The sequence below is a fragment of the Zonotrichia albicollis genome, chromosome 10, assembly GCF_047830755.1.
Source record: "Zonotrichia albicollis isolate bZonAlb1 chromosome 10, bZonAlb1.hap1, whole genome shotgun sequence".
Taxonomy (NCBI): domain Eukaryota; kingdom Metazoa; phylum Chordata; class Aves; order Passeriformes; family Passerellidae; genus Zonotrichia; species Zonotrichia albicollis.
In genome coordinates, this window is record NC_133828.1 from 36230981 (window position 1) to 36257914 (window position 26934).

General features: G+C 40.5%; 1 protein-coding gene across 1 annotated transcript in view; it reads right to left on the bottom strand.

The window, feature by feature from the left end:
• Nucleotides 1-26934, bottom strand: part of ADCY5 (adenylate cyclase 5) — a 203238-nt gene that overhangs the window by 68034 nt on the left and 108270 nt on the right. The window contains exons 2-3 of the mRNA XM_005485150.3: nt 15663-15812; nt 10473-10594 (exon numbers count right to left, since the gene is read on the bottom strand). Of these exons, the coding sequence (XP_005485207.2) occupies nt 10473-10594; nt 15663-15812 (272 nt within the window). The remainder of the gene's footprint in view (nt 1-10472; nt 10595-15662; nt 15813-26934) is intronic.

The window sequence follows — 26934 nt, forward strand, 5'->3', positions numbered from 1 at the left end:
TGAGAAAACATGGATCTAATTTTCCCTCTGCTTGAATCCAGCCTGAACTGGACAACTGGCTATTTTGGATTGGGAACAGGGGTGCCCTCAGGACCTCATGCTGCAGCTGCTCATTACATATAAAATACTCAGAATAATTAGAGGCAGAGACGGCGAGTGCTCCTCTCTGCCCTGCTGATTATGGTGCACGCTGTGACATGGGACAGTGGGATTCAAGCTGCTGCTCCAGGGTTTGATTCTTTTATATAGAAAAATGAAACAGAATTAACAAAAGAAAATGAGGATGCCTTCTTCATTTATGGCCTCTCCTAGGAGATGTGGCCTCAAATGCCCTCTGGTACATGGGAAAACCAAATTCAGATTAGCTACCCTGGCAGTGGCCTCCTGATGAGCATGGTGTGCCTCATCCCTTGTGCCTCTTCAGGTCTTTGCTACCTCTGTGTTGTCCTTTCTGCCACATGGAATGTCAACTGAATTATTAATTCTCTGGGTTTCCATTTTAGTGAGGAACAGGAAGATGCCCCTTTGGCCTGGCAGCCCAGGAATGTCCTGCTCGCTCCCCTGCACCCATGAGAAGTGCTCAGCACAAGAGTGTGTGTGTGTTTGTGTCTCTGTGTGTGTTTGTGTCTCTGTGTGTGTTTGTGTCTCTGTGTGTGTCTGTGCACAATCCCTGCTGGCTCCTCAGGCACAGCTCCTCAGAGCCTTCACCACACAGACATCAGGACATTTCTGCAATGGGAGCCAAGCATGTCTGAGCTCTGATCAGCCTCACCACCAAGTCAAATTAAAGAACTCATTGTCTGTCACAGGTTTTAACTTTTCAGGCAAGATACCATTTTCAGTTTACTTCTTCCCCCACTGCATACTTCAAGGAAAAGCAGCTCAGCAGGTAAGCTACACCTGCAATTTCAGTGTCCCTGGGCTTTGCAAGAAATTTGTAATCACTTCCAATTTCAACAGAAAAATTTTACTCAGTTTGCAGCTGAAAATTATAAAGAGTACTAGATAGTAAGAACAGAATATCACTTAGAATTTACATTCTGTAACACAACTTTGTCTCTACATGAGACCTGTCCTCCTAAACTGTGACCTGAGGTCCACCATGCAACAGAAGGGAACAATCTTAGGGAAGAAAGGCGAGGACGTGAGTTTTTTCTCATTTTAAATTGAAACAAAGTAGAACTATTAAATGAAAAGGCCTCTTTTTCTCTTGCCTGGAAAGGAAATTAATCTCACAAAGGGGCTTACAGTAGTTTTGAATGCAATCCAGAACAAAAGGTTCCAAATGAAACAGAATAATTATACTTTTATGGATCAGCTCTTGGCATTTGTTGAAGCCTGATCTGTAACTGCAATGCTCAAGTTCCCCTGAGCAGAAGCCAAAGTTTTGTTTGTTTTGTTCTACAAATTGATTCTTATTAGCTCATTCTTTGGAAACAGCCATGGCACAAAGCAGTGGTGCATTGGTGTGCAGGCTCCTGGGAATGGAGGCTTCCACCAATTCTGCTATGGCACATAACTGTCCACCTGCTTGCATCTGGTTTCCACTGCCCTTTCTTTTTTCCTCCAGAGATCCTAAAAATTGGTAAATTTGCTCCTTTCTTTCCAAGTTTTTTTTTGTCTTCCTCCTATTTTTTGCCTACCTCCCCTCACCACTAGCATCCCATCAGCTCTGTGACACAGGTTCTCTCAGTTCCTTCATGGTCCAGGGAGTTACAAAGCACTTTTCTGAACTGCTGCTTCATTCAGCACTGATGTATGGGTCTGCCAGGCCTTGGAGATAACAGAAATTAAATAGTTGTGACAAGAAGGAGGGTTGTCCTAGTAACCCTCTATTAGCAGCATTCCCCACAGTGAGCAGGAATGGAGCCAGTGCATGATCACACTCTGCAAAGAATCATGCTTACATGAAAAAAACCTGGCCAAAACACACCATCAAAACATCCCAAAACAATGAGCTGACATGGTGGATTAAACTGTCACTACTCTAACTCTGCTGGGACAATTCTCCACTGCTTCCTACCTGCACCTTCCCCTTCATGTGGGAGGACCAGTCGTGCTTCCAGGTGCTTTGCACAGCTGCTGCTGGGACACACAGGCATTTACAGCTGATCCTACAACTCAACAAAGCCCTGGACACCAGCCTTCTGCATGCCACTTACTGGGGAGGTCTCTGCAACAGGAGGCTAGGAGAGAATACTTTCCTCATGGCCACACAGATCCAAGTTTTATAAATACTTTTATAAATATTTATAAATAGCACACCAGGTTTTTCATCTTGGGGGATAAGTTCTGTAAAACTGCAGATGAGGAAGTTGATTTTGGATGTTGATGATCCTCCTATATGTTTAAGGCATCAATTTAGGAGGTTGATTCAAAAAATGGATGTGGTTACTGGTCAAGAATCTCCTTAGATTTTCTTAGTGCCTTTGAGAACCTCAGATACTTGCTAAAATCACACACAACAATCACAAAGAGCTCTGCTGGTCATGGTATCAAGGAAGATAACACCTACAGTGCTATATTTTGGTTGCTTTTTAACTAGCATCACACAGACACTTCCCAGTCTCTGAAAGCTACCTGCAAACTTCCAAGTCCCCAGAATCTACACAATTTTACAAATCCTTATTCCCACCATTTAAAATTATGTTCATCTTTCTTGGGCTTTGTAACAAAAACACAAATGGGCACAGAAAATCTCAGTTTTCTAAAAGGAGCCCTTCTATCATTCCACAAGGGCAATGCCATGCCAATAGGATGTGTGTGATGAAATTAATTAAACCTTTGGTCTTTTGCCTCCTTTGCTCTTTTGTGCAGTCCTGTGGTTCTCCTCATTTCTGTCAGTTTGTTTCTGAAGTGACCTGTTCTTAGCTTGGTTTCTTACAAAAACCCCACTAACAGAATTATGCAGACTGCACAGTCAGTACCAACCTCTTCCCAACTTTTTCACCACTTAGCATAAAGCAAAGCTAATAAAAATGAGAAACTTTAGAAACTACACTATGACTTTCATTTGCTGAAGGACATAGACTGAAGTTAGCAGTGGTACTAACTTGAGTCACAGGATGCCAGACCACTCAAGAGCTCTTCTCCATTAATTGGTTCCAGCTTTTGTCTCCTTCATTACTTATCCACTGTCAAAATTATATATACACCAGTAGGAACAGATGCACAAATTAGCAGCAATTGTTGAGGGATATAAATACAGTATAAAACAAGAAAAGTTAATCCATCCCCATCAAAAACTGTGCCTCTGTTTTTATAGCTTCTGTAAGAGAGCTTCAAATAGTTTTGCAAAGTTTCCTGCATTACAGAATAAAAAGTTTAACTAATTTTTGCTTTTCAGTCATTATCATCTAGGGAGGAAGCTAAAAGGTGGGATGATGATTTTAATAAAAACCTCTTCAAATGTTATATAAACTCAATGTTCTTAAAACCACTTTGCATGTTAACTACATGACAAAGCAGTTCATCAACTGAAATCTCACGAAGTCTTTACAGGAGAAAAGCAACTCTGTAAAAGCAAGTCTTTACAAAAGAAAAGTTTTGTTCAGAGAATACTCAAGTTTTCTTGTCAGGGTTACACCAGAGTACAGAGGACTGGGAGTGAATTAACTGAATAAATGTAATATGATGGGGTTTTTTTACTATAAATTTGATACGTTTGTTTTTATCAGACCAATCAGCAGTCATACATTTTTTAAAAATCAATTTCTTCTTAGTACTACTGAAGAAAAAAGAGAATCCAAATAACCTTGATGAGTTAAAATTCTGCTCTGTAAACTTCTGCAGGCACCTTCACTATTCTCTCCAAATTACCCTTCACAGTATTTCATCATTAAAACATCTAACACTCTTGAATCCATCACCCTGTGAACTTCACAGGCCCTTGTGTACACTCAGATAGCAGGGTGTGAATTATACATCACAGGCCCTTCCTAATTGCTGCTGCCTGGCTGGTGGCTGCAGATCTGCAGTCACCTGGCAGGCTGCACCCCTGGGACCTCATCCTGAGGGCAGCACACGTGCTCAGCACAGGGTGCCTTGCACCAGGAATTTATCTGCCTTGTTCTGCACAGGCTACAAGGCTCACTCACAGCCCTGAGACCACCAGGGGCTCCCAGCAGGGACCAGGATCACAATATATTCCCAGCTCAAAGAGGAAGATCACAGAGCAAATGAATACTTCAACGAGTTAGCATGTATTTGTTCTTAAAGGTTGCTGTGTACATGCACAAAGAGGTAGATTTGCTAAAATATAGAAAACTGGTGTCCTTATTGGCTTAGAAGTTTTCATGGCTGAACCATCATCAAGATCACTCCCTGTCTGGTGTTCTGGTGATCCCTGTCTGGATCATTCCCTCTCATTTATTATGGAGAGGGAGTGATTCTGGGTTGAAACATCCCCTGTAATATTATCACCCAGACTTATTGCCCAGCTTTGAGGTCAGCTCCAGGTGTGTAAAGGCTGCAATAAATGAATTTCTTTACACATGAATTTTAGTGTGAATGAAAATCTCCAAAAGATAAGTGACTTTTTCCTGTCCAAAACAACATATTGATTAGGAACAGACAAGTGATTAGTGGTGGTAAGAGCAGAGTATTTCACCTTCATCCATGGGTGAAACCTACTTCTGCACTTCCTCAAACTTATTGCTAACTTGAAAAAAAAAAAAGAAAAATCTGCAACATTAAAAAGCAAAGATTCACATCTGCCATGCACAGGTGAAACTCCCAAGAGCTGGTTCTTGACAGAGAGAGTTCCCATTTAGGTAAAATTCCCTGCTGTCATTTGGGGAAAGATGTGGGCAGGCTCATTTCCCTCCTACTCACTTTTCTCATCCTACAGCTTCAACCAGAAGTTACAGCAATTAAATGCTCTAAACTCACATGAAACCCACAGTTACCCCCACCTACAGGCAAAAATAACTTTCTACTGCCCGTGGGCACATGCCTTGAGCAAGGAGAAGGAGGGAGAGGTCTTGCCAAGCCTCGATTCTGAGAAACAACCAACCAACCCATCAACACACTTTGGAGGAAATTGAAGCTCAGGGACTGGCACAGAGAGCAGCAGCAAGGATGGAAAACATGGATAAAAGTGGCTCTTGGGCTTTCTCCTTCTTAATGCTGGTCTTGCTTGTTTTTAAACAGAAACCATCAATTTTTATTCTGCCTCCCCACAGAAAGGAAAGAAGACAAGGAGGAAGATGGATTATACAGTAAATATTTTAAAAAGTTACTGCTCCTGCCCTTTCCTGGCAATGAGGCTTTCCAGAGAAATTAAAGCTACACAAACTTTGGCTGAGATGAGGGACTGTGTAATATTTGAAAATATCCCTGTCAGAATTGCCAGAAATTTATACCTGTCATAATGTAACTCTTTTATTAAGGAGCATTAAGTCCTTCACCACCAAGAAACATTAAGAATGGACGTCCTGTGTGTGAGGAGAGTGGGAGGAGGGAAGAAAAAGATGTTTGCTTAGTTGAATTCTTCCTTAAATGTCCTAGTTCACAATTCCATAGAACCTCGCAACCCGGGAATTTAAAAAACTTCCTAAGCAACTAATAAGGCATCACAACACCTAAAAGGTGAAGAGGTTAAGTTGACACAGCTGGTCTGAATACCCTGACACTCAGCCAAAGCGCAACTCTTTGGTCATTTTCAAGGGGAGAACTTTTGGGTGTTAGAATGTCATTAAATCAGAAGACGAGTTACAAATGCTTTTCATTTAAAAAGCCGAAAGCAAATGGTCTTGTTTCATTTCTGCAAATGGTTTAGTTCAAGTTGTCAAGAAGTTTAAGAAACTCTGAAAGCAGGTTAATGTTGTTGAGTACATGATTCATAAGAATTATGTGAAGGGGTGAAGAGAGGAAACTGTCACTTTTACTGCACTTGGATGCCAGCCCTAAAATAAGCTTCTTGAAACAGTTCATTAAAGGAATTTCAATGACAAAGCCAACCTTTATCCGTTCACAGAGGACTTCAAGCCTCCTTTTATAGCACAGAGATTACTATATTTGGCCAAACCTAGATAACATTAAAGCCATTATCACTGCAGTGAGACGCTATAAATAGCAATAGTAATGTAAAACACTTAAAATTCTGTCTGGGAAGCATGATAGATAAACAATATTATCTATGCATAATTTAGGGCTTGTCTATCAGCCATAATCTCATTCATGATAACATGAACAAATTTAGTTACATAATTCACCTTGTTGTTTACCCAAAATTACTTGCATAGTCTTGGGAACTCCTTTCCTGATGGCTTTTGACAATAGACTTTATATTTAACACACACACATGTGGGAAAGGTCAAATCATGCTCTGAGGTTCTGGATTTGTCAAAGTTAATTCTCATTCAATAAATCAGGACAGGAAAATGTTTCATTTTCTGTTTAAAGGTTCTGTTCATGTGCATTGAAAAAGAGGGTATTAACCTCAAACATTTGCATCTTTGTTTTGTCACCACTAAAATTTTCAGAAGAACATGATCCTGAAACAAATTTTGCTGCCAAAAATTACAGGAAATTATATTTTCATTGTGGATAAATTAGTCTTTGAACTTTACTTTCCATAACAATAATCAGGAGATTATGAACTCATTTGCAGGAAATCCAGATAAAAAGATTTGCTCAAAAATGGCTGTCTTTTACCCATTCAGATCAAAAGTACCACAGTATTTTGCATTTAAAAAATCATCTTTCCCTTAAGGAGATACAGCCCACCCTCTAAGGGAAGTGTACCACAGTAAGAAATATCATAGCAGAACTGCTCCTTATGGAAGGATCATGGCTGTGCTTTACAGACCTACTGCTGCTACTTAAGGAAGATCTCTTCTACACAGGTTTAAACTGACTTATTTTTTTCTTAAACAAACAAAAAAGAAAAAAAGAAAGTGTGTAACCTCTTTTTCTAAAAAAAAAAAAAAACACACAGAAAAACCCCACAAAAAACCCCAAAAATTGCCCAAAAAACCTGAACCATGTCACCTAGAATCTAAAACTAAGCATATAAATGCAGAACTGTAAAATTAAGGACACTTCATTTTTAAACTAGCAAAGAAAGCCTACACACATTAACTTCACATAATTTTAGATTAACGTTTTCTGCTGGTAGAGTGGTTTGGGTTTGGTTTTTAATTAAAATTAGAGGTGGTCCCAAAAGCCCAGACCCAATCATCCCTGAAAATTAAAATATTTAATCTTGTCTGGAAGAGAATTTAGCAAGCCACTTCTCCCACACAAAATGTCAAACCAGGCTAAGTGCACCAGGCTGTGCTCCAGTGCCTCCTGAGTTCAAAGGACCCAAGTTAAACCCATCTGGATGGAAACCTCCAGAGCCTCATTATTTCCTTGTTGACAGTGGGTTTGGAAAGCCACCTCACTCTGAAGATCCAGTAAAAATCAAGATGTTGGGTTCCAAGCTTGAAGATGACAATCAAACTTTTAAATTAATAGTTAACAAAAATTCCCATCCATTATACCTTCATTAAAATCTGCCTTTATACACAATCTTGGGGAATGGGAGGAGAAAGCATCACTGAATACAGCTGATGGAGAAGGAAAACCCACAGCTCTGTGCAGACCTTCCCACTCCTCTGAGCTGCAGAGGAAATGCTCCTGCTGATAAATCATCAACAGGAAGCCAGATTCAATGGCTGGGCACAGCACCCTTGCACTGACTTCACATACTTCTCAATTGCCTTGACACAATAACCTTTAGCTCATAAAAACTTAGCTCTTATGACATTTTTGAATAGTGACAAACACAAACCAGAATTGCTTGGAGCGTTCTCCTCTCAAAAGCCTCCCCTTAAGCACTTCCCTATGCAAAGTAAAGAGCCTGCTTGCCTTTATTCAGCTAGTTCATTAATCAGCATCCCTGAGATGCTGCCTCCCCCCTCCAGGGTGTTTCTGTGTGCACGTAAATGCTTCAAAATCATCCCCAGCCATTCCCACTAGAGGTGGTTTCAGTGCACCCAGGCAAGAGCAAAGGCTCCGTGCTGAACTCCTGGTGTGAAATGAGTCATTTGTTCCAAATCATGTTTCCTTTCTTCAATATTCGCACTTAGTTATTCATTTCCCTAAAGTACATGAAGATGAGATGTTCCTGAGTTATTTTCTATTTGCTCTCAGCATATACACTATTTTATTCCTATTTCTTATCTCACTTTTCCAGCCTTTTCCATGATTTCAGTGGGCTGTGATTTAGGACCTCACAGGCATAGACAACAAAGCCCACACTTTGAGGAAGATATCATTTATGTTGTTTCCTCTTAAGACCTTTTGAGACCTCAGAGTCCCTTTGCACTGGAGCTGGTTGGTACCTGCAAGGGCCCGATTCCTAAACACTCATTAGCATGAGGAATAAAGTCAAAATTCCTTGTAAGCAGCAGAAGTGACACTATTACATAAATGCTTGTATTATTCAATAAATATGCAAGATATGAAAATTAAATGTTTGCCAGAGTTCTGTTAGCTACTCATCAGGAACTGACTGGTGCACATAGCCATTTATGTATTTGTGTTTCACCTTTCATGTTTCTTCACAGCCATAGCTGAAAATCATAGCTCTTCTCTCTTTCTATACTCTCAGCCATGTGCCATTTTTTGATGCATCTTTTGAGATCTCCATACCAGCCATTATCTTTGGTCTATTTTTCTTTCAGTCATTATTGTTACATCAGATTCCCCTTCCCTCTTTAAAATTTTTCATTTGCAAACTTAGTTCATTGTTTATTTAGTTTTTGCATATGTAATCATATAGATTAAAATTTCAAATCAGTATCATCCTAAAGAGACAATCAGCTTTACTAAGATTTGTCCACTGAACCACTTTCAAACCTGCAAAATAATGACATATGAAAATTGATGTGGAAGACTAAAATACCATAGTCTTTTGGCATGCTAATGAATTGCACTTAGTTTGAATGTCAGGTTGACCTTTGAGTAATGGAAAAAAGTAATTCACAATCAGCATCTATCACAAGTAATTTACACACCTACTTGAACAAGCTCAGTGTCATTAAGGAAAAAATGAATGTGAAGACACAAAATGTAATTTACTGTAGCACAAAGTCTGCTGAGGGCACTGTGGATGGCCTCTTCCCCTCCTCTTCATCACCATGCATATATCCTTTATTTTTCATCACTGAATGTTACTGTCTTTGATTTCTGATACTGATTTGTCTTCATTGTCTTGCTAGTGGATCTTTATCTCTTTACTGAGTCACAACCAAAAAAACTGAAGGGCTGAATTCCATCCAAGCCAGCACACAGACTCTCCCTGATTTCAGTGAGTTTTATATAAGACTACATTCAACACTGAGCAAGCTCCCAGTTTTCTGCTTGTACATTGCCTCTCCCAGCTACCCTCAATCCTAAGGTAAAGTCTTCAAATGCATCAGAATTTCATGTGGATTTTTTTCATGTCAGCTACTGGAGGGAGCAGTATGTTAGAAACTCACTTTCACTTGCTAAGCCTAAAGTGTCAGAAAATATAATTCAACCACATAATAAAGCTGCAAGAGAGAGAAAAGCTACAGAGGGAGTTCACAGGAAAAAACTCTTGTTGTGAAGGGAGATGGAAAAGGGAAGTTCTCTGTCCCCAGTCCCTATGTCTCAAAAGAAGCACTTATAGACTGACAGAGCTGTTACACAGTTCCAGGACCTGGCTTAGCTGAGACATAAATGTTCTCCAAAGAGATCACGTACAACAGCAGAAGTGAAATGTGTTAAGATCAGGTTAAACTTTGCAAGTGCAGCCTATAAAGCTATCAAGCCACCTGAAGTACTACTTTATTGTCTCTTCGCTGGGAAACTGGCCAGGGGAACCAGGAGATGTTCAGAAGCTCCTGGGGCTGGACTACCCCAACAGCACAGGCTGAGTTTGATTTTGCATGACTTGACAGAGATTGGATATCAAACTCTTCTCCTCATCCAGGTAGACCAAGGAGCAACACATTGCTGGGTGACTGAACAGGTGTCAAGCCTGTCACTAATGGACCCCCTGCTTGTAATTCCAAACTGCCAGAAACCACGCCAGAAAATGTAGACCTTAGCCAGGCTCTGCAATTCACCCTGCGGGAAGTGCTCCCAATTTTTAAATTGCATTCCATCATCTCTTATCAAAGGGGTGCTTGTAATTGTCCAGAAATAACTCAGCCCCAGTATAACACCTTCTCAAAACCATCAACACTTACTCCAGCAAAGAAATAAGGAAAAAAAAAAAGGAAAATGTAAGGGAAGAGCTCAGTTCAAGTCACTTCTCAAAGAAAGATATTGTTTGAATGAGGCAATCCTCCTACCATCTTATAAAGAAACTTTCAAAAGTCAGCTAGCGACACTTCAGAGCCTTTACACTGATTTTGGATTATATGTCATTGACATCTTCATCCCTGGGCATTCAGGGCAAAGCACTGGGAGGGTCCCTCCTCCCCCATGGCTGGGAGACAGGCTGCTGTTCTTACCTGACATTGTCATGCTTCTGGATGTAGATCTTATGAAACATCATGTCTTCCTGTTTGGCATTAATGTCAGCTTTCATCTCCATGGCAACATGTCGAGGAAGTACAGAGAGCAGGAGACGCTCCTGTGGAGTCAGACAGATGAACCAATTAAAACACCTGCTGCCCAGTTAACAAACACACTTTGTTCCTTACTGGGGAGAAATGACTCATCAGTTTGGTGAGAGATGAGTACAGCCAAGCAAAATGGGCTCCATAACCCCAGGAGCTGATCCCCTAACCAGTCATATGCAATTGTCTTCCCAACCCCACAATAAGACTTCAATGGTTTTAGAAGAAATGTATTATGTTGCATTCCAGGTGCACTGGGCTTACAATTCATGGTTGCCAATTCTCATGCCAACCATGCAACTCAAAGAGTGTCCGTGCATCGTTCTTGGAAGGACTCTGATAAATGAGATTGTCTGACCTCCCACACAGTCTCTGCACACCACCACCAAGTCTTCCTTCACCTAACACCAGAGGAATGATACCCCAACGCCCTTGGGCACTATTTAAAATTCCTTCCTTGCTTATCTAATTATCTAAGCACATTCCCCCAGCAGGCACAAACCTGCTCTTAGCAGCTAAAACGTCGTAGAAACGCCCCGATAACACCAGCATGAGAAGTGCTACTGCTACACTTTAAACTGCTGGTAGTGCCCAATTGCATTAAGATCTGTAAACCCACCCACTCACCTACCAAGAGTATTTTCAAAAACCACAAACCATCAACAGTTTGTGGCTCTCCTTGCCCCTCAATTGGCACTTTCATTTACTGATCGTAGATTTTGTGTGACTTTTGTAACATTATTTTGCAAGCTATTCCTACAGAGTATGCAAAAATTGACAAAATGATGACTTCCTGGTGATTTTCCTAAAAACTCACATAAAAGCAAGTGCTTGTTATTATTCTAAATTTGATGCCAATTTCACACAGAAATTATAGAATTTAAATCTGCGGGTAATTTGTGCCCCAGGGATGCGTTTTTGTATATCAGGAATCACACCTGAGAATTCTGCCCAGAGCTGCATTCTATTCCCAGTCACACCCTGTGAAGTTCAAAAGGTTTTGCTATAGCTCATGAAGGTGGGGAGCATCTCCCTTGGGATCAGCTCTGCTGTGTTCGGGTCCAACTTGCAGGCAGGGCTCTGGAATAGCTTAAAAATCCCAAAAGTGGGATTTTTTTTTTTCTTGTGTCACTCTTTTCTTTATTTTTCCTTCCCTGCAGTGAGCAGGAGGAAGAGAAGGGCCTTCCTTCTTGATGACACAGAAGGAAGGTCCCCAACCTTATCTAACAGCTCATTAATTCTCAACAACACAGGGAGCAGCAGGGCTCAAACTCAGGCCTGACTCAGAGGGGTCAGCAATCCTGTCCCAAGTACTCACGTCACCAAACCACTTGCCCATGCTGCAGTTATAGGCAGCTTTTTGGCTTCTAATTCCTAGCTTTAACTGAAATTTCACCATCTTTTTCTTCCTCTAGGGAGAGAGAGGAACCCTGGGGGAACCAGAGGAAGATGAATTCACTGAAAATGTGCTCAGCATGCACTGAGACATTTAATAGTCTGTAGCACTGCCCAGTATTTCTTTTAACCATAAAGAGAACCTGCCTTCAGTCTTTGAAGAGATAGTAATAACACAGAAGATGTGTTGGAGGGATTTGTATCTCTGCTTAAAACTGTAGCAGTCATGAAAAGACGCTTGTTTTTTAAAGTACTGTCACCGTCACTAGCATACTGCAGGTGCTAACAGTTACATATCCTTATTTTTTTTTAAAAAAAGCAGCTCATGAATCATGCACGTGTCCTTAGGCTTCTGTCAGCTATTGGTGCACTCCTTGAGTGGAAAAGCACAACACATTTGTATGCTTTCCAGAGTAAATGCTGCATACCCTGTTGTCATTTGCATATTCTAATAGGCATCCTCAAATGTGTGAAAGCTGCTATTTTATGTGTGATTTTACACATCCTCTAAATAACTTGGAGCTTTACGGGAGGTTTGGGGGCACCCACAGGTTTGGAACACTCCCTGTGGGCGCATGGGCATGGAGCATTACTCGCTTCCAAAACAGAGAGAGGAGCCTGAGTGTCTGTTTGGAGCATTCCAGGAGATTGTCACTTATATTTCCGAGTAGCTTTTGCTTGGGAGCCCCCACCCCTACTCTTCCTGACACCACAGGAACTTGCCAGATTAAATCACCAATATTTTCAAGACACTTGAGATCTCCAGGATCTGCACTACCGCTGCTCTGAGCTAATAATCAGGGGATGAGATAGGCTCATCAGGTGAAACAAATGCACGTGGCACAACATCCCTTCATGCAGCTACTAATTAGGAAGTTGAGCTGTGTTACAGAGCTGAGCATTATCTTTATTCTGTTTGCTTGGAGTCATAACAATCACTGGAAATAACCTCTGAAGGAGAGGAGAAGGCTGTAACAGGAGAAGGCTATAACAAGTGCATTTGTAAGGCATAAGCCACATGAAAAGGCCTTCAAAACAACACAATCCCTGTGTTTTATTTCAAATGGAGCAGAAAAATGAGGGTCTCCACTAGAGAGAAATTTTCATTTTGCTCCAATAACTAGAAAGTGCTGCAGTCCTCGCTGTAAAATCCTGTATTAGGCACCAGTGAGGTGACCAGGACTGGTGTTTTACAAGTATAACAAGGCAGCATTCTGACCTGATAAAAATGCAAGAGCAAATCCATATATAATTCTCCCTTCAAAATAACATGCAAGTATAGTTCCACTGAATTATACATTAAACAACTGCATCCCAAGGACAACTAGTCTCTAAAACAGGCGCATAGATGAAGGAGCTCAACACAGATCTACCCTGTTTACATACGTACACATGGATATATTTGTGCATGGGCACACACATCCCCACAATGACTCTGCAAAGAAATTTTAACTATTTATGAAGTCCTCCCCCAAGATGACCTCAAATCACTGTGAATATTTAGTATGTTAGGATTTTCCATTTCTTCTCAGGTATAGCAACAGTTAGCTTTTACCAGAAGTGATGCTGAGATAAAAAAAGGAGAGAACAACTTTGCAGAAGTGATGCTGAGATGAAAAAAGGGAGAGAACAATTTTACAGAGACAGAAGACATGCAATGCTAGAATTAAGACAGTGCAGTCCCAACAACCCATCTCTTACCCAAATGCTATTTGCTCCCTACACAATGTGGAGAACACATGATTTTTCATCCAAGAATATTTTGTTTTGGGCAAACAACAGCAATTCCTGTTATGGCTCTGCCCTAGCTTATCTCAAGTAATGACATCACAAGTCATCTTTTTTCTGCATTGGATATTCTGGAATTTCTATTTACTTTTAGGCTAATTTTGGGTGCTGTAGATGCTTAATAAAGGAAAATACAAGGTCATTTGCCTGAGAAAATCTGCCTGCCTTTATAAGAGAACAGCACACAGCAGCACCATCAATCTCCAGAAAAAGACAAGCAACTATAAATAACAGTGTTGGGCTGTGCAGTTGTGTTTTCCTCCACCCCTGTTTGGACATGTGGGCTGATCTGTCCTTATTTGTGTCTGCTGTCACCTCGTGCTTATCTCAATGCATTATGCATGGAGTCATCTGAACTGAACCTGGAGATCAATGTCAGCCCAGGCTGTGGCAGCAAATAATCTCATTAGGAGTCTCCAGCTGCCAGGACCCGCAGTCACTGCTGCAGGCACTGAGGAGCACTTGGCAGGGACTGGCTTTGACCCACGGTTTTCTGATGTCCTGGCTTTCTTATGTGTGCCATGCTTCCTGGAGAGGGGGAGAAGAAAAAAGCATCAAGATAGGGCATTTGTCAGGGCTGCTCCAGGGAGCTGCTTCTGAGACAGAAGTGCCCAAATCCAGCAGAGCACAGGCATCTGAGCCACGCTGCTGAGGCTGCCTCTCAGCAGGGAGCACAGGGCTGAAATCAATGAGTAAAATGGCACATTCTCTTGGCTCAGTCCTTTCCTGCACTTCAAGGTGTGGAAGGAATAGGCTGCTCATTTCATCTTTCTGATACAATATTTGTTGCAAAGGAAAAAGGACTCTTGAGTGTGAATCTTGTTTTCATACAGAAAGCACCAAATAAGCACATGCACATGTTATTTCACAGCAAGGATTGAACAGCAGCTATGTCAGCCAGAGGTACCTCATGAAACACTGCCAAAACACAAATCCATAGATACAGATGGGCTGAGACATGAAGGAAAATGAAACGGAGTTGCCACAGAGATACAAAGACTCCCCAGCTGATTAATTCCCCCAACCTCTCCCCAAATCCACAATCAAGCTCTGAGATATCTCCCAAGGGATGAGTGGAAGTCCCATTTCATGATTAATTTCAAATTGGACTGAACAGACCACTATGAGATGTAGTGCAGGGCAGAGATATGTGTTAGTTAGCAAGGGAATAGTTAAGCTGCCCCAAAAGACCTTCTGTGTCTAATTCTGAGACACAAGAGATTCATTGCAAGAGAACCCACAAATGAATTAGGGGAGCACATACATTCAGCACCCTGACAACTAAGCTGTATGTTGGCAGCAAGAGAGCTTTTTTAGCAAAAAAACAATGAAGCTCATGATGAATCCTAATTTTTGAACAAATACAATTAATTTGAAGACAATAGGATACAGAGAGGTGTGTAAGCAGGTAAGAACCTTTGGGAAAAGAGGGAAGAGGACCTTCTTTGGAGGCATCAAGGAACATTACATTGTGTGGACCAATTCTTGCCTGCCTTACAGCTCTCTTTTGGCAGTGGCTTGACATGACAATCATGCCAGGCTTTGACCTTACCAAGAGGGTCAGTCCAAAGCCTGTGTGTTGCATCTGCATTTAACACTTGGCAGCAATGATGGGTGCAAAATCTATGCAGACTCTCTGTGTACTGGGTAATTTTAATCCACGGAGCACATGCCACTGGATATGTAGCTTGTCTCTGGAAAAGTCCATCAGAGTATTAGACAAGAACTACACCCCTGAGCTTTCTTTCAAACCCTTAAAAATCCTGTCCTCTAACAACAACCTATTCTTGCCTGGATTACTCATGAAGCAAGAAGCCTGCAATGCCATCCTACAGGAACAATTTGCATGCTAATTCTGTTTCAGCGTTTTCATGCTTTATTTCCAACTGTTGCTCTTACCTGCTGCTGGTTTTCCCTTTGAGAATGCAGCCTGGCTTGTATGCATTCCCTGGTCTCCTGGAAAGCCTGTCTTTGGGACACCTCTGCTGGGTAGTGGGTACACACGCCTACAATGTTTGTACAGGAGAAGATGAGAACATTGGAGACCAGCTGCAAAAAAAAAAAAGAAAACAACAAAAAAAAAAAAGGAGAAAAGAAAAAGAGAGAAAAATATTTGGTTACACTTTGGAAAACTGCCATTGGTAACAAAACACCAGCCAGAATCCAGCCCCTTCCATGACTCCTTAAACCAACACATATTTAAACCTCAGGCTCTTAATTTTAATGAATTTTATCTCTCTAGTCTTTAAAATATAAAACTTCCATATATGACCTCAAATATAGGTTCTTTCCACTGTGTACTACTTCACAAATAAAAGATACAATTCGACTGGTAATTCTGCAATCTTGCCTTTGGTTATCTATTATCTGGGAACTACTGAGACACAAATCAATCTAAAAGTGCATCATTGCTCCATCACTGGAGGTCACATATAACTCATGCAGAGAGATCTGGCAGAGGGACACTAATATTTTCATGTTTGTGCACCTACATATTTGGCTCAAAAACATTTCAAAGGCATATCAACCATTGTTTTGAAATAGTTCTTAAAATACTGAATGTAAAGTGTTGGTATTCACAAGGTTTCAGAGTTGTTTTTATAATCTAGTTCCAACTCAAAATTTTATGTTTCTAGATAAAAACATATGTTTTTTACATTTCTATGGAGGAGTACAGAAATGAGTTGCTAAGTCTGAAGCATATTTCAGCTGGACAAGCATGAAGGAAGAACTATGTCACTCTTCCACTCCCATGCATGTTATGTTTTGTAAGGAAGCAGTCACATAACTTTTGCTGAAAATTTGTGTTGCAACCTTTTATTTCCCAACTATTTTTTAATAAAAAGGAAAAAATATTCATGCCCATTGCTGGTATTTGTTTCAAGCAGAATGCTCAAAGCCTGTTCTGATGGCTTAATGTAAACATTTCTCTTAACAGAGGCCAGTCCCAGTAGGACTTTTTGAGACTTGCACAAACTGTACTGGATCACCCTTTGAGGACAGACTTATTTGAAACACCTCTCATCTCTTCCAGGGGAAAAGACAGTTAGACCTCCAAGATTCTTAGTAATACAGATCTTTGCTCTCTTCCCTAATGAGTCCAAATATATCCTTTGCCTTTATTAATTTTTTACTTGCAGAATAAAAAAAGCAGTTTCCAGCCCAGCCCATTCCCTGAAAATATGGAGACACTCTGAAGGGCAGGAGAGCTGCAGGACACCCCTCAAGCCCTGAGCTCACAGGGGGTGCTCAGAACTCCCCAGACCAACTTGGACACTGTGGAGGAGAGAGGAGCTGCCTCCATCTCAAACACGGACCCACATCCCAAGAGTAACAACCTCTCCATAAAAATCTGACTGCTATTACTCCAACAGTCTGATTACATTCCTATGCTAAGGACAGCAACAATTCTTTTATTGCCAACTCCAACTCGAAACAGGATTTAGACAGAAAAACCTCATCTTTCAGCTCAAAATAAGCAACACCATCAACCACAGGCAGAGGAGGGATGCCTCTCTGTGGATGGCTGCCAGTAGATGGCAACACTCCAACTTCCCAAGCTCCTGCATCCAAGCGCTGCATTTTGGGCCATGCCCCCGCAGTGAGTTCCCACATTTGTGTGCCACTCTACAGCACAAGGACCTGCAGGTCATGGACACCCCCAGGTGACTGTCACCAGTCCAGATCTATTGGCAGACAACATGGATGAAATTATTCTCACCCCCTACCAATGGGTCCCTCCATGCAGAGCCCACAGATGGCACAGAGGTGTGATGAAGATGAAGGTCACACATGAAATAATCTAATACTATCTAATCCAATACTAAACCTACACAGCCCCTTCACAATTGTATTCTCACTCAGCTCTTTCTAAGCCTGGCTGGATCCTGCCAAATCCAAGGTTCTCCACCTTTCTCCCCCAAGTGATCAGACACCAGTCAACCCCCACCCAAGTCCTGCCCACTTAACCTGAGCCAGTGCTGCATCCAATGGGCATTTGATGCTATTTTTTTGGTGATAATGATGATTTCTAAACATGATAAATCCCTCCTAGCATAAAAAACCTTCAGCCAGTGCTTATTCTGTTGAAAAAAACCCCAAACATAAAAAGGGTGTCAAAATAGAGCTTTCTTAGGATTTACTCCGGTTCTTACTCCATGGATGCACTGATTGAGACTCTCAACCAATGAACACAACTTCTACAAGTTCAATGTGGTTAATATGGGCTCAAAGGGGTTAAAACTAAACAGCATCTATTGCATGTCCAGATTACAGCAAGACTCCCAAATCCTTGCTATTGGAGTTGTGCAGTGATTAGAAAATTTGCCAGGGATTATAAAATTATATAAGCATGTATATCTTTTGAATGGATAAAACTGAGAACAACAAATGTTTTAAGGAAATAAGCAGTTTTCAGCTTAATCCCAAGACTCTGAGATTTCATTTCACTTACAGTCACTAAACCCCAAAAAACCTCCCCAAAGCAGTGACTCAAGTCTTGCACCAAGAACAGGAGACAAAGGGTGGCTTAGATGCCAGGCAACATAACAAGAATTGACCCAGCAGAAAGAGGAACACCTCAGCCCTGAAAGCAAACTCTTTTTAGGTCTTTTGGAACAAATTGGTGTTGTGCCAATAAAAAGTCCCCCCAGTGGGGTCCATGCACAGACACAGCTGCTATGATGATGCCTTAAACAGCCGGGCTGGGCTGTTCAGGGTGTGTGGGTCATACTGGACACTGAGACAGGGAGTACAAAAAACACCATCAGAACTGACATTATTGATAACATTTTTGGAACTCCAAGCAGTTTAACTTTTCAGTACTCCCATCACTTTACACAAACCCAAGGGACTTCACAGACTGATTTACAACATAGACTCAGATGATCATGCTTCATCAAGTTGGAACAAAAACTATATTGCAGTGTAATTTTCAAGTAGTGGGGGGACAGGTATCTGTATTTATTCTGTTTAGCAGGAGCTCATTTAAATTACAGTAGGGCATCTTTGCAACACCCTGAAACACAAGGAGTGAAATTACTCTGTATTATCTCTGTTACCGCGTAACTTTTCTGTGAAAATATTAAAGATCTGCAGAGATTTAAAACTGAAGCTCCTTTTATTTGCAGCCACACTTGTTAGTGAGAATGGGAATTTTGTTCAATATCTGTTCACAATAATTTTCTACACAGCCATTTTAAAACACAATAAAGGAAAAAAAATCCTAGGAGCAACCGTTTTTTTTTTTTCACAGTCCTCTGTCTTAACAAAATAAATTTATATCCTGTTTGCCAAATGGTACTACTTGCTTATCAGCTTCCTTGCCATTTTGCTATGGTAACCAGCTTCAGTCCCAGGAGGAAAGAGATGATGTAGATACTAAAAATCTGATTCCCTAAGCTCCATGGCCTGAAAAGTAAAAACATATTATGGCAGCTATTTCAGACAATCTGTGCTTGAAGAGCTGTTCAAGGCAATGGAAAGATAAAATTGTCTGTTTTGTAGTTGACTTCCTTCCCCTGCCTAACTAGAGATTTAAAGTAAGAAGATTGCTACCTTTCTGCTTTTGGAACACACTAGTTTATAAAGACCATTTAATTACATGTAACTCCTAGGTAAGCTAATAAACCTGCCTGCAGTATTGGCACATGTGATATTTCATATACTAACACGTTCACTCCTCCATGACCTGGGTGAGGCCGAGAAATGCTGCTCTCCTGGTGCTACCAAGGCAGAGCTCTTCCAAGGTGATTCAGCACCTAAGGAAGAGCTGTGTGCTATGAGGGGTTTTCAAAAACCACAGTGGCTCCTTAGTGCCACTGAAATAATAGATCCCTCAATCTCAGACAACAAAACAGTTTCCAGTGGCTTTGATTTCATCGCACAAACAGAGCACTGCAACGCCTTTGTTGAATCTCCCGCAGGAAACTGTTTTCAATAATTTTTTCCCCTGGTGACTGAAAGGGAAAAAAGAAAAGAGATGGAAACAGTTTAGTTCCACATGTTCTAGGAGTTATGAAAACCTGGTATTACAAAATCAAAATGAAGAGCTAAATTTGGCCTGACACCAGTGTTACAAAATTGGTGTTTTGGGCACCTCAGGCCAAGCTGAGGAAGAAGCAGGACATCTCAGTGGCCAGGAGAGAGCCTCCAGACCACCACAGCAGAAAAAGTATCAGCTTGCAGCAATATTGCCACACTTCCCCCTGCTGTGTTTCTATTCGATAATTCTTCAAACACCAGATGCTATTCAATATGTAATTAAGAGACAACAACATGCTTAAGAGAAATAGCATCAAGATAAATTTAGTTAGTTCCCTACCTCTGCCAGAGCAAACAAGGCTGGCTACTGACATGAGAAGGTGGGCCATGTTCCTTGCAATAGCATTGCTTATTATAAAAGTCACAGCTTATGTTTTTTTTTTGCCAAGTTACTCTGCTTTGGTGCACCTCTGTTGAAGAGGCTCAGGGCTACTTCTGTTCTAAGATCACAGCATTAGGCTATTCCTTTTAGTTTCCAACACCACTAACCACTATTCTGTTTTTCTATTTATTTTTCATTTAAATCAAAATACTGTTTCAATATTTTCATTAGGTCCTGTTTTGCAAACAATCACTTTTGAAGCTTTTACTGTGAAGCAATAAAACTGTCACAAGGAGAAATAAAGCACATATATGGAGATTTAGAAGTCATAGGAAACAACCTGCAACAAACACCAAACCACGTACCCCCTTCTTCCAGTGTGACACTGCTCTGCCTCAGATTTCCAACTCTCATGATACTCAGCCAGTAGCAAATTGTTTGTTAAAGTAATCATCTGTGCAACTGCCAGATTAAAAGCAGCTAACACTTGACTTTCTAAGCTGCATTTCAAAGTGGTTGTATATTGAATTAGCAAAGTGGTCCAATTATTAATTGCAGGGGCAGACACTGAGATTATCTTTACTTTTGAGAGTTACTTTTTAACTTTTAAAAATCATTATGAAATCTTGAATACTTACTGTAAACAATGTAAGAACAAAAATATGACGATTACAAAAGCTCTAACTATCCAAGACAATTCTGCTACACCAATATTTGCAATCATGAATTAGAAGTATGGATGAATTCTAAAGACAAAAAGCACCAACATTATGAGAAAGTGTTATTGTTATAAGATATAGCTTGTGCTGTTTTTTAAACACTCTCCCTGAACTGCAATTAACCCTCTATTGCCTCTTTATACACTACTGTCTAATAAAAAAATTGGAGCAGCTACAGAGCCAAAGGCATAATGAAAATTAAAATGAAAGACAACATCAGCTGGCTCCAAGATCAAATTACTCCTGTATTTGTGTTGTATATACAACAACATCTTTCATTTCCCAGAGCTACAGCCAGCAGAATACTAAGATAGTGGAAATTTGTAGATTATGCTAGAAAGATAATTAAACAGGTAAAGTCACATGGTCTTCTCCAGTGTTTGGCTAGTAAAGAGCAGTGTAAGTACTAGTGAAGAAATCAGGAGGTTTCAATTTCAAATGCTGCAAGTACTTCTACTGAGTAATGAGGGAAAACTGCAATATCCAAAGATTATATCAATACACCAGAGCCTCAGAACAAATTTTCTGAAGGTGCTGTGTGCTGCCTTCCCTCTGTTCTGCTGCTGCTGTACAGCAGCCACTGCTTGGATCTTGAGCAGAACAGAAAAGCAGCGACAGCCACCACCTTCCAGAGGCTTCTGTGACACAAGAGCAGTGCTGCTGAAGCCAGTGTCACAAGTTTAAATGCCTCCCTAAGTCATAGCTGAACTATTGCAAAGCAGCAGAATTCTTTAGAGAGTATTAGAGAGCGATGTTCTACATGTGCACTAAATCTCTTCAGCTGATGGAGAGAACAAAAAATGTCTCTGCAGAAACACTTCTGAAACTTTTCTGATGTGCCTTCTGTTTGGTGAGCCTACAAGGAACAAAAGCTGCCCACTTCACTCTTTCAACTGGATTCTATATTTGGCACAAAGTTACTTGCTGAGAGTGACCTGTGGTATTTTGGGTGAAAACACTAAAAGAGCCCTTATGCCACTTGTGAATGTCTCTGTTCAAGGACTGCAGTCAATAAAAACATTCATCTGATGCCATCCATTCTGTGCATTTCAGTGAGCAGCTCACCTTTCCAGCCCCAATGTACACTGATCCCTCAAACGTGATGCTGTTCTCCCAGAGGAAAGCCAAACAAGTATTTTGCTCCACATAAGTTCATTCTTTCCTTAAAAAGGAAAATAATTATTATCTAATTTACCTTTTAAATACATAGCTGCATGTGGAGACATAATACAGTATAACCCTAATCCTGAGGAAAAAAAAAGATATTTATATTTTTCAATACTCTTAATTGTTTCAGAAGATACAAAAATCTTTGATGATGCATTCTTAATTGTAATGCTTTCTACCTTATTCTATATAATTTTAATTCATTTAATGATTGTTGTAACTGCAAACCTTCTGTGCATTCTTGCAGCTGCACCTATTCTTGCCCAACAATATTTGTACTGTCATGCAGAATCCAGTATTTATGATTTGGGTTTTTTTTATCATTAAAACCTTTAAGTCCTACTTTTATTAAAGAACAAAATATTATCAACACAGATTTTTTTTAATAAAGCTTCTAAAAGGAAAAAAGTCTTACATAAAATGGATAAATTCTACTTCCTTAACAGTGTTTTATTAATTTTTCTGCTGGAATTTAATTTTCTTTCATTACTGACTGATAAAATTAAGAAGTGGAAAATATATTGTCCTAACGAAATCTTGGTGTAACATCAGTTAAAAGAAATATTTGTGTGTCTAAGTTTTCCTGGAATTCTATCACGACCCCAGAAAAGCATCCTTTGCGTGGTGGCACAGCCTGGGGGGAGGGAATGCTGCCCTTCCCTAGCAATGAAACAGTAGGGAAGGAGATTCCTGGGTCTGCCATCCACCCTCCACAAATCTCTGTGGCAAACAAGTTTTTCTTCACCTCCACACTTGAAATAATTTAAAAGGTACAAATCAGCACTGATTTTCATGCAAGGATCCTTGATGGTGATCCAGATGAAGCCAGGCAAGAGCTGCCTGGGCATTCCAGGGAAACACCTTGGCCCTTGGATGCAAGAGTGAGACTCTGAAACAACTTAGGGGGAGGCTTCCTCCACTAAAACAGGGACATTTCCCCTTTCCTTTCTCCTGCTGACAATTCAGCCTCTACTTTTTAAATTTAAATTACCACCTAAGTCTTTGCAACCAGGCTGTCTCCTTGAAATCCAGTGGCTTCTTATCTTAAGAGATGGAACACCAGCCAGATACCCCTGCTGAGCACAAGCTGCAAGTTTGGCCTGTTTCAGATCTGCTGTGGCAGCCTCCAGAAGGAACATCATGATAGAAATGGAGGAGCTGGATTGAAACACATCTCATGAGCAGTACTGTGCAGTGTTTTTAACAATTTAACCCTCCAGCTCACTTAACCTGACCCTAGTAAAAAAGCATTTGTACCAGGAGTGAATTCATCTCCCTGGAAGTGTGTTTATTTCTGACCCACAGAGGTGACAAAGACTTCAGCAACCAAATAAATTCTTACCAAAATAAATGCTCTTGAAACAGGCCTTGAAACATGAGGTACTTCTCCTTGAGGATGTGAAAGTGGATGAAAGCTTCTAGACTTTCTGTGCATGACTCACAGCTGTCATTGGGTAAACATCTTCCCATAAAAAACATGTCAAGATAATTTTGACAACTGTACAAAATTTTCCCAGATGCATGATAGCTTAGGCAATTTAGACAATGACTTTAGTTAAGAAAATTAAGCAAAGCTCTGATATTCCAGCAAAATCAATTGTTCTGTGAATTATTGTAATCACGTTTGAGTTATTTTCATGCCAGTCCCACCTGTCCCTGTGCTCCCAAGACACGAGGAGCTGGTAAAGATAAGAGATACAATAGGTGTTAATAGAAAAATATTGTAATTGAATAGAAGCTGGATTAAGATGTCTGGTTATCCAGATTCTGCACAATGTCTCTGAAGCTAAAGGGAGGTCTAATCAATGAGGAGAAAAGTCAAGAAATGTGCTTTATTCATCATTTATATCCAATTTCCTTCTCTATCTGATAGAAAGGATGTGAGGGACAGAAGACAAATGCCTAGGTTTTCTATTAGGCTCTCTTAAAATTAGTCTGCTACACTGAAACACACATGAAAGTCCATTAATACACACCAACTAACTCAACCAGCAAATACATAAACTGCTCTAAGCCACGGTGGAAGCAAGATTATGTTTACTTTGCTTTTCTGCATTTTTCCCCCTTTGGAATGGGTTGTGCCTGGCAGCCATGCCAAGTACATGATCTCAGCAGAGGAGACTTGTGAAGTCCAGGATCCCAGTCCTTCACAGTCACCCCCATGGCTGCCACTAAATCCCCTCCCCGTCCTCCTGCCCAGGGGAGCTCTGCCTTTCCCAACACCCTGCACAGTGCCAGCAAATGCTCCACAGAGAATGCCTGGGACTTGTGCTTGAATTCAATGGCTTTGGGAGAAAATGTCTGTATTGAACAGGCAAAATCATGAAGACAAACATCCCTCTGCTTCCCCCTGTCACAGTGAATCCTAGTCCTTAGTATTCCTGGGAATATTTCAGGGAGCCCTGGACTCAGATACAGGCAATGCATCACGTCCCTTATCTTCCATCGTCATTTAAGCACAGGAGTCACCTCCAGGTCACTGGGAAAACAAAAATATTTATCTAGTTACATGAAAGACTTATTTATCTGGGAAAAAGGAACATTCTCCACTTGCTCAGCAGGCAGAAATGAGTGCCCTAAATATGGTCTGTAAGACACAAAAATTACTATTTCCCAAGCATTTAGAAAGTGTGTTTTTGGGAGATGGTGAGTTAGACTGGTTTTGTTTGTTTGTGTGGGAAGAAATGTAAAATTGGAGAAAGAATGGAATACAGATGGGTATTTTGGTTTTGATTTAAAAAATACCTCCTTTCTTCTTCTGTTGCTGGATTGCAAATCAAGCCAGAGCAGCTTGCCCACAATCTCTGTTCCTTCCTATTAACATCCCTATCCCAACATATATTTTTAATAAACAAAACTTACCAAGCACTACCAAGCAAAGTTTGAACTCTTGAACTGAAGCAGTGGCTTGCACTAGATGAGGTGAAGGAGCAGCATTCATAGGAGATTGCAAAGATTGTGCACAGCCACCACTAACATCCAAGCCAATCTGTGAGGGACCTGGCTGGATCACATCCTCTCCTCCCAAGGCTGCTGTGGGTTTTGCCAGCAGTTACAGTAAACTGGGCTCACTTCTGCATCACAGGGGCTGCACACAAGTCTGAGATTTGTTATCACATCTGGCTGCTCCAGCAGCTGAGCATACTGATCTCTAAACAGATTTGGATTCAGCAACACAAAAACTCAGTAAGCAAATTCCTGACCAAATTTTAACTGAGCCCAGTGATCAGCTCGAAGGAGCATTCCTTGGCCTTCAGCTTTGTCACACTGAATTTCAAAGGTCTACACTAATATAATAAAGATTTCATAGAGAAGCTCTGAAAGACACTTCAGAACTGTTTATGAAGGCAAGGGTAAGACAACCCAATGACATTGGTTATGACTGGCTTTGTTTATAATACAAATTACGACATAATTTAGCCTGCCTCCATTTCACTGTGCACAACCCCTCTCCTCTGTGCCTTTGGAGCTGCACTACTGCACTCTCCATGAGTCTTTCATTCTGCCACACATTTACACAGTAAATCCTATTTGTTTCCACCTTGCACTTTCTCCTCAGCTCCCCAGCTCTGTCTGTCCCCAGACACACACACACAAATGCCTCACGACTCCAGGATCAAACCAAAATAACTGCTTGTAAATTAGCCAAGATGAACCTCGTTCTGTTCCAATAGCATCAACAATTTGGTTACTCAGTACTACGTGAGTTTTTCACAGCATACTCTGCAAGTCACAACTTACATTGCCTTGCAGAATCCAAAGGAAATAATTTCAAGCTAAATTTTCAAGGTATATGTATTGGAAACATTATCCAAGCCCCATATCCAAGACTGCACCATTAATTTCTGTAAGTATTATGAAATGGCAGGAAACTGGATTCTTGAATCAAGATATGCTAAAGGCAAAGGATATTTTGGTAGGATCTTTAACCTGCTTTTTCCTCCTGTCAAATGTGTAAGATGAATATACTGAAAATACTGAAATTACAATACTGTAAAAATTCCACTTTTTTAACATAAATAAACAAATTAACCTCACTTTCCTGGAGAAGTACAGTTTGGAAGAGCCTTTGAATTCTGACAATTGAAATAAGTTGGGTTGGCTGGGAATTGGGTAGGATATAAAGAAACTAAATCCAAATTTCTGCTGCTAGTGGAAAATTTTGAGCCTGTAATTGAGCATGTACTTTTATTCTCCCCAAGATCATTACCAGAGATTATGCAGCTGAATAGGTTTTCTGAGGTGAACCTAAAATAGACCGAATATCATACTAACCTCCCCAAGAGGATACTATACACCACAGAATTGAACTTTGAAAAACAATAAATTACAATTATTTAAAGCAACCTAATATGAGGAAGACAGACATAAAAAAATAGGGAGTACTTATTTTCAGAATTTTTTGTAATATGACAACAAGACAGGACCTAATAGAACTCCTGGACTATAGAGCTTATTTCCCAGTTGCCTCTTAAAAATTGCCATAACCAAAAAAACTGATACCACAATTCTGTTGAAATCTGAAGTCCTCTGAATAGTAGTAGTTGCTTTTCTCATATTATATATAATACTTCTCTTAATACATTCCAAAGAGACATTTTTTCCTGGAGTGGACAATATTGGCAATAAACGAATTAGCTTGCAATCCTCTTTCCCTGTCATCATCATCTGTTGCACCACTGCTTAAATATTAAGGCATGGTATCAGATTTTTGATTCCCAAGAATACAGCTCCTGTGCACTTGGCCTTGCCTAGTCAGCCTTTCACAAATCAGCCCTTGTATCATGTGCAGATTTACTAGTTCACTTCAAAACAAAATGAGTTCATGGAAAGTACTTCAAACGTGGAAGATAACTGGATAAACAATTGCCTAAAGAGGAAAAACAGCTGAGAGGTTTTGCTCTCTACTGAAAAACAGGTA